Source organism: Euphorbia lathyris, chromosome 8 (genome assembly GCF_963576675.1).
Source record: "Euphorbia lathyris chromosome 8, ddEupLath1.1, whole genome shotgun sequence".
NCBI lineage: Eukaryota > Viridiplantae > Streptophyta > Magnoliopsida > Malpighiales > Euphorbiaceae > Euphorbia > Euphorbia lathyris.
The window spans coordinates 48422152-48441507 of NC_088917.1; the positions used below are offsets into that span (position 1 = coordinate 48422152).

Sequence of the window (19356 nt, forward strand, 5' to 3'; positions counted from 1 at the left end):
AATGGCAAAAACCCATGCGCCGAAGATGTCATAATTGACAGAATGTCTGTCGATTGAACGTCCCTAGGAGAAAAACGGCTAGATAATGATTTAGGGTCTTCATAAATTTATATAAAAATAGAAAAACCCCCACTCATCATTCCTTACGTTTGTAATCCCTGAAATTCAATCTTCTTCCTCTCTAAGAACTTCAAAATCGTCAAAAATGTCTCCCAGCAAAAAGAAAACCCCAAAAGCTCAAAACACAGACAAACCCACTGACCACGCGGGTCCTTCAATAGAAAGGGAGAGGACGATGATCAAGGTCCACTCAAAAGTTAACAATATGGAGGTGTTAAAATGCCGATGGTTCTCTCCAAGCTTCGTATCGTCTGAAACGCCATTCTGCGAATGGATCGAGAAAAACAACTGGAAAGGTCTCTTTTCTCTTCCAGGAACAACCTACCCTAGGTTAGTTCGAGAATTCTACTCGAATTTACGGGTTGATGCAGACGACTCTGATTATTTGGAGACCACTGTGAAAGGTCAGAAAATCGTCATAACCCCTGCCTGTCTAGCCACACTGTTAGAGATACCAGACAAAGGAATCCAATTTAGAACAACAAAGGAGAAGATACCAAAAGCCACATCTGAGAAGCTAAAGGGGTTCTGTAAACCCAAAGATCATAAAGGGGAAATACCCAGTACCTGTGTGGGTAAAGAACAAAAGATGGTCCACTTCATGCTGACTAACTTCATCTTTCCCAAACTCAGCTCAGCCTCCTCCGCATCAAACTTCGAACAGTGCTTTATCTGGCACATGTTGACCTCCACTCCATTCAATCTTCCCGTATTTCTAGTTGGAGCATTTCAACGAAGCGGTAAGAAACTACGTTTGGGTTCACTTATTACGAAAATTATACAGGACAAGCAAATAGAGACCGTGGATGAGACGAGTTCATTGGGAAGTGAAATCACTGCTGTCCTACTAAATGGACTATTGTATAATCAACCCTTGAAGGGGTATGAAGGAGCTGGAGATGCTGAGGAAGATGAAGAAGCTGAGCAACCAGAAATAGAACCTGAAGCTAAGTCTGCAAAAGATGTTGAGGCTCATACTGAGTCACCTGAGACAGTTCAGCCTGAAAAAGGGAAGAAGAGGAAGGCTGTAGAAACTTGCTCCAAGGACATTTATTCTGTTCCAAAGAAAGTAAGGCTTTCATCAAGACAGAAAGCTAAATCTGACAAGGGTAAGGAGCATATTGAGAAAAGAAAGAGGCATGAAGAGCCTGAGGATGAGCACGAAGAAACTCCTGAAACCCCTTTAAAGAAGAAGAAAAAGGGTAACTCTTTAAAGATAGTAGAAGCTGTTCCACTAGCCTCCACTCAACCTGAAGGTCATAGGATTGACCAAGAAAAGGAAGATGAGCAACATGTTGAGCACCAACAAGTTAATACTGAAGAAGAAGAAGAATTCCCCAATGATGATGCTGAGCAGAAAGAAGGTAATGATGAGCCACCTGTAGAAGAGGGGACAGTTGCTACTGAGTCCAGTGAAGGTCTTCGAACTGACCATTCACCGCCAAAAACTGAGACCCGACGAAGATTAAAGAAGAAAGCGCAAAAGCAACTTGATCTCATGAACGACTTTCCCGTTGACGAGCCTGAAACTGACCTCTCTACAATTCAGTTCCAGTATTTCTCAAATACAACTGAGTCACCACTAGAAGATCCAGTGGAAAAGCAAGCCTCTGTTACTTAGGATGAGGAACATGCCAAAAACCCTACGGATCCAACTCAAACCACCCCAATTGAGCCAACTCATACCTCAACTCCACCTCCAACACAAAATGTTGATGACTCAGCTCATCAAATCCATCAAAGTCCAGGTACTCAATCTGGCAAGGAACCAACACCTCCACCATCATCAAATCCTGCAGCAGCCTCTGAGTCTAATACTGATAAGTTTGCATACTTGAATGCCACTGAGTCTGGCTGACGGGTCATTGCTTCTGCTCAGTCCTTGCTTCAAGATTTTCATCCTACTCAAGCTGAAGGTCGCCAATCCACTCAAGCTGAGTCCTCTCACCTGACAGGTATCACTCAGCTTCTGCATGAACTTCGTAGCCTAAAAGATCTGGTTAGTATTATCACTACAGTCCAGACTCAGCAACCAAACCAAGAGCAAATGGCAAAACTAACTGAATTAGTGCTTACAATGGCCACCCATATGAACTCCCTTGAAGGGAAAATTCAACAACTGTCTGAAGCCAATCCAGGGTACGTCACTTCCACTGAGCTTCAAAACTGTTTTGTTAAGCTAGCAGCGGAACTGACCCCCTCTAGAGCAAATGCCCATACTGAGTCTGCAACATCTGCTGAGTTGCAAGATTGCTTCACCAAGCTATATGCTGAGCTAACTAAATCCAGTCCACCCAGCAATACTGAGTTTGTCACCTCTACCGAACTCCAACAATGCTTCACTAAGCTTCAAGCTGAGCTGACGAGTACACATGAGTTAGTATCCTCTTCCTCTCAGTGCACCATTGACCAATTAAGTGAGGCAGTCAGACTTCTGAACATTGATAGAACCTAGATGGATGTTGATCCCGTATCTAACACAGAACTCATGAGCTTTTCACAAGCTATCATGAAGGCCATGCGGATCAACAATGCCCAACGCATGTTTTATGACTCTGCTCTGCTCAAACTATTCCATCAATCTTATGGTCAGGTCACCATCTCAATTTCCTGCCTGAGCAAAGCCCATGAATGTCTCCTCAGCATGATCAGCAGCTCTCTTCGGGTCCCCAGGCACGTCCAGGATGATAGCATTCCTGTCATTGACTGTTTGGGTGAAATCACAAAAAGGCTTCAGCGCTACTCTAACTATCTCTCCTCTGCCGCCAGAAATAAGACCTTCCTTTACCAACCCGATGATGGCAAAACGGGGGAGACAAGTAAAAGAGGAACTCAGCCTCAGCCTTTAGGAACTGCCTCTGTGTCTGGAAGCAAAGGAAAAGGCATTGCTTATGTTGATCCCTCAGCTCAAAGCAAGAAGAAGTAAATCTAGCCAGTTTGTGTCTAGAGATTTGTCACCATATCCTGTTATTTTGTGTTCTCTACTGTTTAAGTTAATATGCTTTGTTTTGTTGTTGTTTAAATCCAATATCACAATATCAGTTTTTTCTTCCTGATCTGACTAATCAAGTTTGAACAAACAAATCAAAAAGGTTAACCACATTAACACTAAAACTAAACTAAGAGACAACATCTTTCCAAAACTAAGTCAGTATACACAAATGTAACAAGTCTAATGAAATTAGATCTTGGAAGGCTTAGAATAAAATGAATGCAACCCTTACGGGGGAGTCATTTCAAAAATATCAATCATGGGGCAACTTATAACTGAGTTCCGTAATTATGTATTTTGCCAACATCAAAATGGGGGAGTTTGTTGAAACACCTTTCCACAAGATTTTGATTTGACAAAATCATCCATGATTAAAAGGCAATTAAATTTAGATGCTTTGATTTAATTGTACTAATATGTTTGTTAAATCTTGAGTGCAAAAATATATAAAGTAAAGACAGGACAAAAGTCAGCACAAACAAAGCTGAGTAGAAAGGAACTCAGCATGACAGAATAGAAGCTGAGTGGAGCTAAAATTCAGGAACAAAACGAAGCTGACTAAAGCTGAAGACTTCTTCAGGAGCGTTAAATAAAATGGAGCTGACCTTGTAGGAACTCAGCATAAACCGTGAAACATTCGAAAAGAACAAACGAAGCTGAGTAACAGTCAGGACAGCATAAATGATTCGTTCATAAAAAGACAAAGTCTGCAAATCTTCTGCACCAATAATTGGAACCTCGAAGACACCTAAAAGACTAATTCCAAGAGTCATGGGACGTTGGATTATTGGAAACAGACAACTGGCACAAACAAACAAACCAGACACTAGAAGACAAACCTGATGCCTGAAGAAAACAGAGAAAGGGAATGGAGGTGCAGTCTGAATCTTTCCAGAGATTGTTCACCAAAAGAGCCGTTTTGGTAGCAACGGTCAAGACATTTCAAAACAATCAAGTCCACAGATTTTCTTCTATAAAAGGACAATCGAAGAACTTAAAAAATACTGAAGCATCAAAAGAAAAATACAAGAGAGAAAGTTTCAAAAGCACTCAAATACAAAAAGAATCTTACACCGACGTTTCTATCCTATGTGTAAAAGCTAGATTGAGTTGTAATCATCTAAAGTGTTCTTTAGTTCAAAAAGGAACAAGTCTGTGACCAATAAGAATATTGAGAGTGTAAAGCTGAGTGCTTGGTTGTAAGCATTTCAGTAGTAGAGAAATCTAGGTGTTGGGTTGTAGCACTTAGTAGGAGTTGAGTAGACGAATAGAGGAAGGTACTCTTGCATATTCAATTGCCTTGTAATTGGTTTGTGTTCTACCATTAAAGAGCTCAGTATTGGATTCAAAAAGCCCGGAGGACTCTGGGGACTGGACGTAGGCGGAGAGGCCGAACCAGGATAAGTGATACTGAGTAATCTCTAAACTCTCTCTTATAACTGCATTTGTTGTTTGCTTTATTTACTCAGCATATAAATTGCCTAAGCTGATCCTGAGTAAGTAAGTGGTGCTGAGTTAGAAGCTGACCTCCAAGAGTGTCAATTCCTAACTCTCAAGGAAACAACTTTGGTCAACATCTGACTAAAGCTGTCCTGTGATATATCTCACCAAGCTGACCAAAGGCTGAGTTAATAAACTCTCAATATAATTTCTGGTCAGGTCAATTAAAACACGAAAAAGTTATATTAGTTCCTAACCCCCCCCCCCTTGGAACTAATTACCAGGGACCAACACAATGCTCCAGCAACATTTCAGAGGTGCATGATGGCCATATTCCATGACATGATCGAGAAAACAGTTGAAACATTTATGGACGATTTTTCGGTTTACGGAACATCCTTCGAAGCTTGTTTGGAGAACTTAAAAGCTGTTCTGGAACGCTGTACAGAAACACAGTTAGTCCTAAATTGGGAAAAGTGCCACTTCATGGTAACAGGGGGTATTGTACTTGGTCACAAAATATCGAGCAAAGGGTTGGAAGTGGACAAAGCTAAAGTAGAGGTAATCGAGAAACTACCTGCGCCCAAAATGGTCAAAGACATTCGAAGTTTTTTGGGACACGCTGGTTTCTACAGACGATTCATCAAGGATTTCTCAAAGATCGCACAACCGCTCTCCGCACTATTACACAAGGAGGCTAACTTCATCTTCACAGACGAGTGCAACCAGGCATTCGAACAGATCAAGAAGCTTTTGACACACGCACCTATACTCACAGCACTAAATTGGGACGCACCATTCGAGCTTATGTGCGGTGCCAGTGATCTCAGTGTAGGGCCTGTACTTGGACAACGAATTAACAAACAGTTTAAGCCCATACACTATGCAAGCAAAACTCTGAATGAAGCTCAATAGAATTACACAACCACATATAAAGAATTGCTTGCAGTGGTCTATGCATTTGATAAATTTCGTCCCTATCTCGTGCTCTCTAGAGTGACTGTCTACACCGACCATTTTGCATTGAAATACATGTTCACCAAGAAGGACGCTAAACCGCGATTAATACGATGGTTGTTACTCCTACAAGAGTTCGATTTAGAGATCAACAATAAAAAGGGATCGGAAAATGTAGCAACTGATCAATTATCCAGAATACAAGCAACCACGGAAATCGAACAACCCGAGATCCTCGACCATTTTCCTGATGAACAACTATTTGCTATCTCCACGCTCCCCTGGTTTGCCGACATTGCGAATTTCTTAGCCTGCAAAATAAAACCATTTCGATATTCTACTAATAGGAAACGAAAGTTTTATTCTGATCTTAAATATTACATTTGGGAGGAACCTTATTTATTTAAATTATGTGCAAACCAGCTCCTGCGAAGATGTGTGACCAGAGAGGAAGGCATGGAGATCTTGCGCAAATGCCACGCTACGGAATCAGGCGGTCATTTTGGGGCCAATCGAACAACTACAAAGGTTTTTCAAGCAGGTTTCTTCTGGCCCACCATATACAAGGATGCTCAACAGTTCGTTCAACGATGCGACAACTGTCAACGAACAGGCAACATCTCTGCCCGAAACACCATGCCTCTAAACAACATCGTTGTTTGTGAGATCTTTGATGTATGGGGTATCGACTTCATGGGACCATTTCCCATCTCTTTTGGGAATCAGTATATCCTGGTAGATGTGGATTATGTGAGTAAATGGGTAGAAGCATGCGTGTGTCCCTCGAATGATACCAAGGTAGTGATAAATTTTTTGAAACAATTGTTTACCAGATTTGGAGTACCAAGGGCAATTATAAGTGATCAAGGTACTCATTTCTGTAACCAATTATTCGAGAAACTACTTCAAAAATACGGTGTCACACATCGTATAGCTACACCATACCACCCCCAAACGAGTGGACAGGTGGAATTATCCAACAGGGAGCTAAAGTGAATTTTAGAGAAAACAGTCAATTCTTCACGGAAGGACTGGTCTCTAAAACTCGACAATGCACTATGGGCTTACCGAACAGCCTATAAAACACCCATATGGATGTCCCCTTTCCGGCTCTTATTCGGAAAAGCATGCCACCTCCCTGTTGAATTAGAACATAGGGCATATTGGGCACTAACATTTCTAAATTTTAATGATCAGGATGTTAAGCTTGTTGGAAATTAGGCTAAGGTATAGCAGCGGAAATATAAAAATTTTAACCTATTTCCATTAACCCTAGGATCCGTTAATCGTTATTTCATATAAAGAGGGATAAGAAGAATTACCTTTTGATGATCAATCTACCGTTGTTAATGAAGTGCCCACAACTCTTCTCCGAGTTCCCAAGCACGAAATAAAACACGGGAAGATTAAGTTAGAATCAACCATTGAATAGCAACCAAAATAGATTGCCTCTAATTAATCAACACAAGATCAAGGATAAAAGAAATAGATGAAATCAATTGATCGGAAGGAAGCCGTAGAAAATCTCGTCCTCGAACTGGGGTCGAAAATTCTCTTTCTTTCTTTAGGGTAGGTTTCGAAAATCACTAGCTTTGGATTAGGGTTCAAGGATTTCGAAAATCACATAGTGGGGGGTATTTATAATCTCTTGTATCTAATCCCTAGTTAAATAGAATTAGGTTACTGAATAGGAATTCAATTCGGAATAGAATTCCTAATTATTATCTCATTATATATCTAACATATTAAGGATAATAATAATAACCTTATTGGATAATAATAGGAGTATTATAATCTAATTAAAACTCCTAACTTATTTATCTCTTAATTAATTTAATTCATAATCCTAATCTAATTAGGATTGATTAAAATCAAATTAATTATTCATGTACCATACATGAATTTCGACCCCCCCTATGGTCCATGGGCCTCATTGGGCTCAATTGGGCTTCCATCAATTAATTAACATCTATCTCTCTTTTAGGTTCCAAGTCTTATGTGTGACCCATTAGGTTCCTATTACTACTGGCCGTATGCAACTATTAAATTAATTTTCAAAGAATTATATTTAATCTTTGCATAACGGAATGATGTACAGAGTATGTGATTAGCAAGTCTGTAATTATTCCCCCAGGGCCATAAGAAGACAGGTTGATTCTGTCGTTAACCTTTCCGTATTAGTTACAGTATAATTCGATCCTTTATCAACTACATCCTTGAACTGAATCTTATGACTATGGATGATTTGATCATTGGACTTCGCTTCATCTTCTTTATCTGTAATAGATTTTTCACCACTGTTCCTTATTTCTTTACCTCCCCTTAGTATGATGGCATTGACTTCTTCTTTAGGGTTGGTCACAGTGTTGCTTGGGAGGGCGCCTTTTTCCTTAGAGGATATGGCTGTGGTGAATTGCTGGATTTGAGTCTCGAGATTCTTTATGGAGGATTGTGTCTGTTTCATGAACTGCATCATCATGGCCTCTAGATCAGGCTTTCCTTCTTGTTGAGCATTCGATTGGCGCTGATACTGTTGGTTAGATGAGCTGCCTTGTTGTGGTTGATATGCTGGCAGTGGGTGCTCTTGTCTATAAGGTTGCTGCATAGTTGGTTGCCTCTGATTATCTTGCCAAGAGAAGTTTGGATGGCTTCTCCACCCTGGGTTATAGGTGTTCGAATAGGGATTCGGTGGTTGGCGAGCAATGAAATCACATTGTTCCTGCATTGATGCACCTAGTTTGGTTCTTGGACAATCTATTGGTCGATGAGGTCCACTGCAGAAATCACAACAATCGGGTGATAAGATTTCCATCGGGGCAGAGGGTTGCGTATTGACTGCTGAGACGTTCATCTTTCCCATCGTTTTGACCAGTTGTTCCATTTGTGAAGATAACTTGCTAATTGCCTCAGTGTTTGCAGTATTCATGACTCTCTTCCCATCAGCTCTCACCGAGTGCCAGTTGTAACTGGTGTTGACCACTCTCTCTATTAGCTCATACAATGCTCGAGGTTCCAGTTCCTCGGGATTTCTTTTGGCAACTGATTCAATTTGTATTTTGTACGCGTTGGACACTCCATTATAGAAGTTTTGCACTTGCATCCACATGGGTATGCCATGATTTGGTACTCTTCTCAACAGTTCTTTGTATCTTTCCCATGCTTCAGATAAGGATTCATCCTCCTCTTGAAAAAAAAATGAGAAACTTCATTCCTCAACTTAATTGCTTGTCTGGGCAAAAAATATTTCATTAAGAACATGGTAGCCATCTCCTCCCAGTTCGTGATAGATCCTGGTTGTAGGTTCTTCAACCAATTCCTCGCCTTATCCTTCAAGGAAAAGGGAAACAGTTTGAGTCGGATAACCTCATCACTATCATTTCTGTGGGTACGAAATGTGTTGCACATAGTGACAAAGTCTTGGATGTGCGCATTTGGATCTTCATTTGGATATCCTTACTGCACAGCTGTTTGTAGCATCTGAACCATTGACGCTTTTACTTCGAACATTCGATTGCCTTCCTCTGGTAAGACAATGCACGATGAATGGCCCTCAGTGGATGGCCTAGAGTAATCCTTCATCCGCAATCTCTGGTTACCATTATTATTATTTTCGTTTTCACCATGACCCTCCTCATGATTCTCACCCTGTCTTTCGTCGTTTGTCATTTCGACCTCGCAATCCATTCTGATGCGTCTAGCTTGCCTAAGTATTCTTCTCCTTCTTCTGTACGTTCTCTCTATTTCAACGTCTATAGGAAGGATAGGAACACCTGCTCTTCGCAAACAAAACTAGAAACCGAAAAACCAAAGACTAGACAAAACAGATGGTTAACATGTAACGAAATAAGCATACGTATTCTTCAAACCTTAAGTTTAAACAATCCCTGGCAACGGCGCTAAAAACTTGGTGTATTAAATAGGGGCGCTAGCAAGTGTACTAGGTCGAATGTAGTATTTAGTAAGGCCAAGTGTCGTATTCCACAGGGATTGGACTCTAGTGAGAAGAATAGGTTACCTTAAGTGTTAGATTCTTAACTTGGATGAATAACGTGTGAGATCTTAACATAAACAGAAACAAGCGGAAAGTAAGACAAATGAATTCAAGATAAACAAGCACAGATCTAGCCATGCGCCTAACGAACAATTGTGCCTAACTTTTATCACTAAATGAATTAGATCTATATTCCTGAGTTGGGTCTCTCTCTTTCTCTCATTGGTCACTAAGGTCCGGTGTCCCATTTCCAAAGATACTAAGTAAGTAGTATTAACCAAGTGTCCTTGTGCTAACATACAAACAATAGCATTAAGTAACAGAGAGCATTCATAAAGGAACCCCAATATATGGTAGTTTTCATGTCCGTCCACTACAACACATGCCGATTAGCCATTTCCATTACGTCGGAGCACTGTCGTGTCATCCTCGGTAACTATCAAATAGACTCGATCTTAATCTATTCTTGAAGCATGCTAATAACACTCAATCATGGATAAAAAATACTTCATTCATTGATAAAAGATACTTACAGTCGCCGTCTAAATGGCTGGCTAGGCCTGCAGAAGAACTACTCACTCATTTTCATGAGTGAACAGCTTGTTCCTCTCAAAAACATTCTTGCAACGGAAAAATAAAAACGATAAAATTAAAGCTAGTGGTGGAGGTAATGCCGAGATATCTATTACAATCATCTTCCTCCTATTTATACTCCCCTTACATCAACCCTAATTACAAGGGCAAAAAGTCACAAAAAGGTAAAAACAAGGACAAGTAAACAATCTTCCTACACTTGGCGCAAGATGGAAATCTGTCTTGCTTTCCACGTGATTCTCTCTTTCTCTCTCCTATAACTTGCTCGACCCGCGCGTTTATCCGTTTTCCTTCCAAATGACCCGTTAAATGTTGTTGTTTAAGTTGTTCTGTTCTACTGAGAGGCTGTTCGTGAAGATTCCTGCTTGAACTGTAATTTCTGGCTGTTTCTTCCATTTCTGGTTGAAAACTAGAACTTTGAATCTCTTTTCCATGAATGATCGTCCTCATAAATTTGCTATTTTTACTCGCATCACACGTAAACTCCAAATAACATTAGTTCTGAGGCTAAATTGACCCCCCAATCGCTCATTTTGAGTAAACACTCCGTTTGGTGCAACTTTTGGAGGATCAATTAGCTATAAAAGATAATGAAAATTTAACGTACATGCTAATTTGGCCATATTTGTCTAAAATAATCAGAAAACGAGCCTAAAGAACGAAAAGTAAATAGAACATATACAATTTCTAACTAACTCACACAAAGCATATAAATGCGAGAATTGCTCGTTTATTCATAAAATAACGCTAAAAACCGTCCTAAAACTGTACCCAAAGATAGGGGGTTTTGACCCCTATCATTATCCATCTACTTAAACGAGGGAGTATGCTATTGTCTTTCCTCATTATAAAATTTACGAGGCGCACTCCATACCTCAAGTATCCAAACCTATAAAACATTTCAATTCAATTCAAATACAATGGAAATCTAACATCAAGTAGATCAAATAAATATATGAAGCATACCTGGAATGTTTGTGCTAGACCAACTAGCTGATATGGAACCGCCTTATCGATCTTATCCTTGTTGAACGCCTCAAATTTCTCCTTTCTACTCAAACCACATACGACCTTTTTCATTATCTTATATGTCTCCTCCCAAGCAAACACACCCCATAGAAACTCATCAAACAGCTTCGGAAAATCAGTGAGGTCAATGATATTAGGATCAACCGAATGATGAGGATCAATGGTGAATATGAGCCTGTGTATAACATACAACATAGCCATGAAGATCGCATCACCATTTTCTTCAAGACTCCAATTTTTGCTTTCGAAGGTACAATATATTTGTTTGTGTGTTAAGACCCGACTACCTTTGAAGTATAGATTTCTTAATCTGTTTGTCTTCTTTAACTTACTCAATCGCTTCATAATTGATGTCGGGTCACCAAATCTCAACCCGGTGATAAGTTCGAACTCAAAATCACAGAATTTGAGTTCAACTCCATTGACGTTGAACCCCATCTTTCTATGTTTTGGATTTGGTGGAGTAATCTCTCTCGTAATGACCCCATGGCATAGAGGAGTTGATAACGTATACACCTCCATATCCGACAAATGTTCAAAACAAGTTTTCTTAAACATCTCCATTTGCTCTTTAGTTAATTGGGTCTTCACTTTCTTCATCACATCTCAATCACCCCTCACTGTGATTGATGCCTTCGTATTCAAGCGATAAGGATACTTGAAATTGATGTCTTTCACACTATCATCAAATGATACACTCTTTCTCTTCTTTGAATCCTTAGATGAATCAACCTTCAAACAAAATGTAGCTCACTTTAGGCAACTAATGAAATAAAACCAGTTTGCAGTTTACTTGGTTAATTCGCGATTGATCACAACTACGAAGTAATCATGTGTATTTTCCTTCACGGTTGATCAAAACTGCAAAGTAGGAGTAAGACTGTGAAATCGCAGTTTAGGCATAGCTTCGCGGTTAACTCAAACCGCGAATGGAAATAATACTTCGTAGATATGAGTTTTCTTCGCAGTTTTTCCCCAACCGCGATGATTTTGCTTTGCAGTTGGTGAAGACCGCAAAGACAATTCATATATGTGAAGTAGTTTTCTGTGCAAAATGAACTCTTCGCTATCATTTCGAACTATTTCTATGTTCCATTTCTCAAAATTTAGCTATAAACTGGCAAGAAAACACAACGATACCCTAAACCAAAATCGCAAAAATATGAATGTGAGAACACAAAAGCCTAAAACCAATTGAAAAAAATCGCAGAAATACAATAGATAGATATCTTCTTACCGTCTTTTTCCATTGAAATCGAAGAGAAAATAACTATTCGAGTTCGCAGAGAAAGAAATGAAGAGAAAGATGAAGAAAAATATAAAAGATATTATGGATAATTTTTAAATGAAATAGTCATAAAGTGTTATATATGTTATGTAATAAATTTAAATATGTAAATGAAGTTGTAATTTGGGCTGGGGTAATTTTGCAATTTATCCTTGTGTTGTTTAGAGGGCGAGCCTTGGCGCAACGGTAAAACGTTGTTGTCGTGTGACCAGAGGTCACGGGTTCGAGTCTTAGGAGCGGGCCCTCGCTCAGCAGGGACGCTCAGCAGGGACGCGTAATGCGACCGGGCCGCCCTTTATCCTTGTGTTGTTTAATGAGTTGTTATGAGATGTAAGGTTGGAAGAAATGCGTCTAAAAGCAAACCAAGTAGGAAGCGTGGGAAAGAGAAGGCTATACTAGGAAGGAAGAGATGGGGATGGGGCCCACACGCAGCCGTTCACACAATCATAAATAAAATCGGAGCTTCCTTCCACATTCGAAATCTAAATCATGTCAACTTCATTCCTCCTTGTGCGAAGAAAATCTCACCGAAAAAACAGTATTAGAAGAAGATGTTTGGTAATGGTAAAGCAGCACAAGACTCGTTTTTATATTCTTGGACGCTGCATCTCTATGCTTCTCTGCTGGAACTCCCATGCCGATCGAGATTAATTCATTCAAATTAGGTTTCATTTATGAGAATTGATCATCAATCAGGTTTGTGGATACTGGAGATTGGCATGTTCATTTCAGAAGCCCAGTTTCTTTTTCCTTTTTCTCTCCTTTCTAGTGTACAACAATAATTAGGTAGGCAGACAGATTCAAAGTCTGAAAAAACCATGTAGAAAATATATTATATATTGTTCATAATCTTAAATTCCAAGCTAAAACGACCAATCTTTTCTTTTTATAATTGCTTTTAAGTTCTTGCAATGCAACATATTGAGAAAATAGACATTCTGAATCCTTTACCAAGCTTTCCTATAGTTTCACTAATCTTTCATCGTTAAATTGGTGAAACCATATGAAAATATATGAAATTCAGCAATAACTACATCAGTATCACTAAGGTGCTTTCACAACAACTCTCTCAAGAGGAAGAGTAAAATTACTGAAAGAAAATTCTATTGCCTTACTCATTGTATTGAAAGGTATTTATAAATTATAAATATTACTATTGTTAAACAACATAACTCTATGTAAATACATATGACTCTTTATGAAACAATACAATTCTTGATATATACAAACATGGCTTTTGGACAATACAATAAATCAAATTAAAAACTTTTTTAATTATAAGTTTATTATTTCAACAGTTTATCTCGGTTTCACCAAAATTCACGTTAAGAAAGAAAATTAGAAATAAAGCATCAAATCTAGATGCATAAACCAATTTTTTTTCTTTCAGTGACCAGTTTACTTAAATTCTTTTCATTTTTTTAGCAGAAAATGAAAGCACCCATGGTACCGTAGTTTGCTTCACTTCTAGGAGAAGAGGTATTGCAAACAATGATATTGTGGATGCAGAAGTTCTGTGTACGAAAGCAGATCCATCTGTAGCTGCAGTGAAAAAGGCCTTCAAATTGTTGTGAGAATGGTGTGGCCATATGATAGGGCACCAAAGTTCGGAATTGGATGTCCCGTTCAACATCTCAAATAGAGCTAGATGCATAAACCAATTTTTTTCTTTCAGTGACCAGTTCACTTAAATTCTTTTCATTTTTTTTAGCAGAAAATGAAGGTACCACATTTTTTTAGCAGAAAATGAAAGCACCCATGGTACCGTAGTTTGCTTCACTTCTAGGAGAAGAGGTATTGCAAACAAGAGTCTGAGAACCTTTGAGGTGACAAATGCTAAGCCTTGGGAGCATGTTGATCATGTCATAATGAACCTTCCTGCTTCTGCATTAGTGCAGTTTCTGGGTAAAACCTTTTTTTCAGACTGCTTTGTTTTTTTGTTTCTATTTTGTGGACACTCTTAGTGCACATAGGTATCAATAGCGCTCATCTGCATCCTCTTTTCTGCCTTTTTACCCTTTTTGAACTGTGTTCTTCATGGAAAATATTTTGAACTTATCAGAGTACTATACAAAAATAATCTTTAGTTGCAGATTTACCTATTTCATTGTGATTTCTCTGGCATATTTGGTTCAAACTTTAGAAACTTTAATCCTTTATTATTAGTGGTATTGGCACCTCTATATTCGATTGGAGGAATCCCATTTCGTCTCCAGTTGTGACCTTTGCATTGTTTGTATTGTGATAGATTGTATCATAATTGTTCATTTTATCTTTTCCTACTTGATTTGTCCTGTTGCTAGGAATATTAGCTGAAAAAATTAAACAATTTTATTTTATCTTTCCTCTCAGATGCATTCAAGGGTGTTATCCAGAAGGAATATTGGAAGGGACCTCTTCCTTGGATCCATTTTTATTGTTTCATGCGGGCATACGAGACTGAAGAAATTATAGTCTCAGTAAGCTTTTGTTTTATAGAAATTTTATCATTTGGTTTTCCTGAATTTGCTGTTGGGAACAGTTGTGCTAATCTTAGTGTACTTGCAACAGAACATTTATCGCATACTTAAGTTTGTTACTGCCAGGGCAATGCTTTATTATGACAAATATATGTTCCTACTAGTTATTTCTAGGTTATTCCATGTACTGTTGTTTAAATTGAATTATGAAAATGGGGATTTGGAGGATTGAAGCTCTGATCTCTGACTTTTGTAACTTTTGGTAGGAGGCGTAGTCAGCCTTAGGTGCTCGTATACAAATACAAGGACCAACAGTTCATAGATGTTGCTCCAAATAAGAGGTACATGCTATCATCATTGACAAGATGATTTGGCTACTTAATTCATATTTATATACATTTTTTATATATATTGTAGACTTGTATGATTGTGCAGGCAATGTATTGTTTGAGCTTTAGACTACCAGAAAGCATGCTTCAGAGATGATACTGCTGCCCTTCACTGTGCTTAGGAAGCTTTATGACAATGCCCGGGCTTTTGGCCACTCTTGTAATGTATCATTGTTAGAACTTAGAAACATACAGGAATTTTGTTTAATTATTTCAAGGAAATTTACTTGCATCTTTCCTTTGTCTAAATGTTGATCTACAGTATCCATTTTGTTTACAAAATTGAGTTTGGATATTATTATATTATGGGCTGTTAAAACATATAGCCATATGTTGGTTATCTTGAGGAGCTGGTTCAGGTTCATTAACCACATTTACACAGCTTAATTCGGATAATTGTAATAGCAAATATGAAGTTTATGAATTCCAATAATGTATTACAAAAGAAGATATGGTTCAATATATGTTGGAGAGTCGCCCTAAAAATGTGTTTGTCTGAGGTGGTAAAAGCATGACTTGTCATGTTGCATTTCTTTTGTATTTGAATGCATACCATTGCTCTGTGGATAAAGGCTCAAAGTGAGAGTGGATTTATGCTGGAAAGCTACCATTTAATCTTGTATTTAAGAAAGAAGATAAAAGAAAAAAGACGAAAAACTTTGAGAAGATAAATAATGTTATGTTTCCAATTTATTTAATAATTAATGGAACAAGAGTGTTATGCTAATCATTTATTAAAAAAAAATGATTATTAGACACTCACATTTCATGTTGAAGATGGGAATCGGAAATCATGAAATTTTCATTAGAAAGAAATTACAAAGTGCATGAAGTGCAATTTCATATATATCCAGTAGAGCGTTTAAGCATCCGGATAGCCAATAAAAATCTAGAGAGATGCGGAAACAGTTGTGCAGTAGCAGTAGGTATGTAATGGTGGTATATGTTGTTTGTTTGTGTGTAAGTGAGGGTAGTATTGGGGTGAACTGGGGCACGATGACAACCCATCTTCTGGAGCCGGACAAGGTGGTTAATATGTTGAAACAAAATGGAATTAGGAAACTGAAGCTTTTTGAGGCGGATGAGCGGATAATGAGTGCCCTGATTGGGACTGAGATTGAAGTTATGCTAGCCATACCCAATAATATGTTGGAACAGATGAGCCAAGATACTGGATTTGTTGCTTCTTGGGTTGATTCTAATGTCACTAGTTGGTTATACACTGGTGGAATCAATATCAAGTTAGTCTTAATTAGTTTTCTCTTGTTTATCAAGTTAGTTTTTTTTCTCTTATGCATTTTGTGTTTGCATTGCAGGTATGTTGCTGTTGGCAATGAACCCTTCCTCCAAACTTACAATGGCAGCTATCTAGAAATCACATTGCCTGCTTTAAGAAATGTTCAGAATGCACTGAACGAGGCTAACATCAATAGTAAAGTGAAAGTGACAGTCCCATTCAATGCTGATATCTATTATTCCCCAGATGATAACCAAGTTCCGTCAGCAGGTGATTTTCGGCCTGATGTTCGTGATCCAACTATAGAAATAATAGAATTTCTTCATTTAAATGATGCACCTTTCACAGTGAACATCTATCCATTTTTGAGTCTGTATGGCGACAAGAACTTCCCTTTGGAGTTTGCATTCTTTGACGATGGGAAGAAGAAGCCTGTGAAAGATAATGATTTGGTGTATACGAATGTATTCGATGCAAATTTCGATACGCTTGTATGGGCATTAAACAGAGCAGGATATCCTGAGATGAATATAATAGTAGGAGAAGTTGGTTGGCCAACGGACGGTGATGAAAATGCTAACGTGGAATATGCTAAGAGATTTAATCAAGGATTAATTGAACATGCGTTGAGTGGAAAAGGAACACCAGCCAGAAGAAGAAGCGGCATTGAAATATATCTCTTCAGCTTGATTGATGAAAATGCAAAGAGCATTTTACCTGGAAATTTTGAAAGACACTGGGGATTATTCGAGTACGATGGAAAACCAAAGTATGAATTGGATTTATTAGGAGGACTAAAACCGGAGGAGGATAAAGGTTTAGTTCCTGTGGAAGGAGTTAAGTATATGGTAAGAAGATGGTGTGTATTCAACCCTGATCTTTCTCCTGCTGAATCTGATGTAGAACTTTCTCATAACATAAACTTTGCTTGCACTCTTTCCGATTGTACGGCTTTAGGGTATGGATGTTCCTGCAACCATCTTACTGTTGAAGGAAATGCTTCTTATGCCTTTAACATGTATTATCAGTTTCACAACCAACAAGATTGGGACTGCGATTTTTCTGGTCTAGCTATTATTACTCACAAGGATCCTTCTCATCAACACTGTCACTTTCCTATTTTCATATCCAATGGACCAATCCATCCTCTCTTTCTACATCTTCTTTTTTATGCTCTTACTCTTCACTTTACTATATCACTTTAGACATAAATAACATGTAATGCCCGATCTTCTTTTTTATATATATACATACTCGTTCCATTTTCTTTTTGTCCGTGTTTCCCTCCACAATTGATGCTTCTAACCATCTTTTCCGTGGTTGGGGATATGGTAACTTGGTATTTCTTTTTTTTTGGGGTTAGTAAAGTGTCTTTGAAGACGTACATAACTTTAAATGTAGCATCTGTAATTTTATAAAGTTATAGCATACTAGAACCTATACGAAAGGGGTAAAATTCTGTCCGGAATTTCGTCGAAACACTATGGTCCGTGCCGAAAATCACCGGAGTTGTCGGATACGTGAACCGAGACTACCACGAGATAACCAACGTTCAGGGGAATCCAAAAGTACACTCTTTTAACTACTAAAACCGTCTAAAAGGTAAGGATCTAACACTTTTCCAGTGAAAAATATCAATACTGGTCTCAAAATCTTCCTCATGAAATAAGTAATTGAATGGTATAATCGTTTCAAGAGATGGCCGGAGTATATAATTATGAAGAAAAATATAATGAAAGAAAATTAGAAAAAAATAAAAGATTAACCGCTGAAAACCTGCTTATAAAAAAATAGTTTCTCTTTAATAATAATATTATTATGAATTAAATTTTTTTTAATACTATAATTATAATAAAATTTAAGTACAAAGTTATTGATTAATTAGACTGATACAAAACATTAATTGATTCCGTGGGGTTAGGAACATTCTGAATTTACATTGCATATTCATCATTTTTCTTAAACACAAATTAATTATATGAATACATTTTATGTTTATAGGAGAGGCAGAAACAGGTGAATAAGAACCCGAAAAATTTAATTAGCTTTTTGGGCCGAGAGGTAAATTTAATTGCCTATGTTTATATATATATATATATATATATTTATATGAGTGCCTATTCCTATTTTGTCATAAAATAATAAAATGTACGGTGAGTATTTGTTTATCAATTTAATCTAATTGTCTTGAGATGTGAACCAATATTGTTGCAAATTTGTAAATTCATGAATTTGACAAACAACCCATATTGTTGGTTAAGTGTTGTTATCATATGTTGTGAAATAATTTATAGGATGAATATTATTAATTATAGAATTCCTCTTAAATAGTTAGCTTAACTGAATATATACAATGTCTACTGTTTAGTACTCTCTAACTCCTTTAGAATGACTTCTAGTACCGTGTTGAAACTATACTGTGCAATGAAAGCCTTAGCAAGTTCTTTCCAATCCTTCCTTGTGGAAGACGGCAGTGAGTGAAACCAGATAAGGGCAGCCCCCTCGAGATAAGTATTGAACAGTCCCAAAACCTGCTCTTCAGTGAGAATCGTGTGTTTCATTACAACCACATATTGGTTCATGTGAGCACTGGGATCCCCTGTCCCATCAAACTTCTTCATGTTGGGCAACCTAAACTTCATGGGTAAGGTCATCGCTGATAAGCAAGTCTTTAGATTATAACATTTGGCACTACTGGCTCCCAAGCCATGTAAATCTCGGACTTCTTCCATGATGTTCCTTTTCAGTAATTCCATCTTTTCTTTCTCTCATTCGCTCTTCTTGTTTATGTAATCATGATAGTCTTCCTTATTCTCAAAATGATAATCGGCGTCTTCACCATCATCCTCGATATGCTTGC

General features: G+C 38.0%; 1 protein-coding gene and 1 non-coding gene across 8 annotated transcripts; both read left to right on the plus strand.

Moving 5' to 3' along the window:
- Nucleotides 1–8619: 8619 nt before the first annotated feature.
- LOC136204416 (small nucleolar RNA R71) lies at nt 8620–8728 on the plus strand. The gene has a single exon (XR_010675258.1). It is a non-coding gene; the product is annotated as a small nucleolar RNA R71 (small nucleolar RNA).
- A 4329-nt stretch (nt 8729–13057) lies between these two features.
- Nucleotides 13058–17763, plus strand: LOC136202499 (glucan endo-1,3-beta-glucosidase 8). 7 transcript variants are annotated; one of them, XM_065993156.1, is made up of 5 exons: nt 13058–13541; nt 14126–14316; nt 14764–14870; nt 15137–15211; nt 15306–17763. In XM_065993156.1, the coding sequence occupies exon 5, from the start codon at nt 16157–16159 to the stop codon at nt 17699–17701; it is 1545 nt and encodes a 514-aa protein (XP_065849228.1). In that variant the 5' UTR covers nt 13058–13541; nt 14126–14316; nt 14764–14870; nt 15137–15211; nt 15306–16156; the 3' UTR covers nt 17702–17763. The 7 variants fall into 7 exon arrangements, with proteins under 7 accessions (XP_065849228.1, XP_065849232.1, XP_065849231.1 ...); XM_065993162.1 differs by lacking the exon at nt 13058–13541 and having other exon boundaries at nt 13840–14316; nt 15306–16766; nt 16845–17763; XM_065993161.1 differs by lacking the exon at nt 13058–13541 and having other exon boundaries at nt 13840–14316; nt 15306–16500; nt 16576–17763.
- Nucleotides 17764–19356: the final 1593 nt, after the last annotated feature.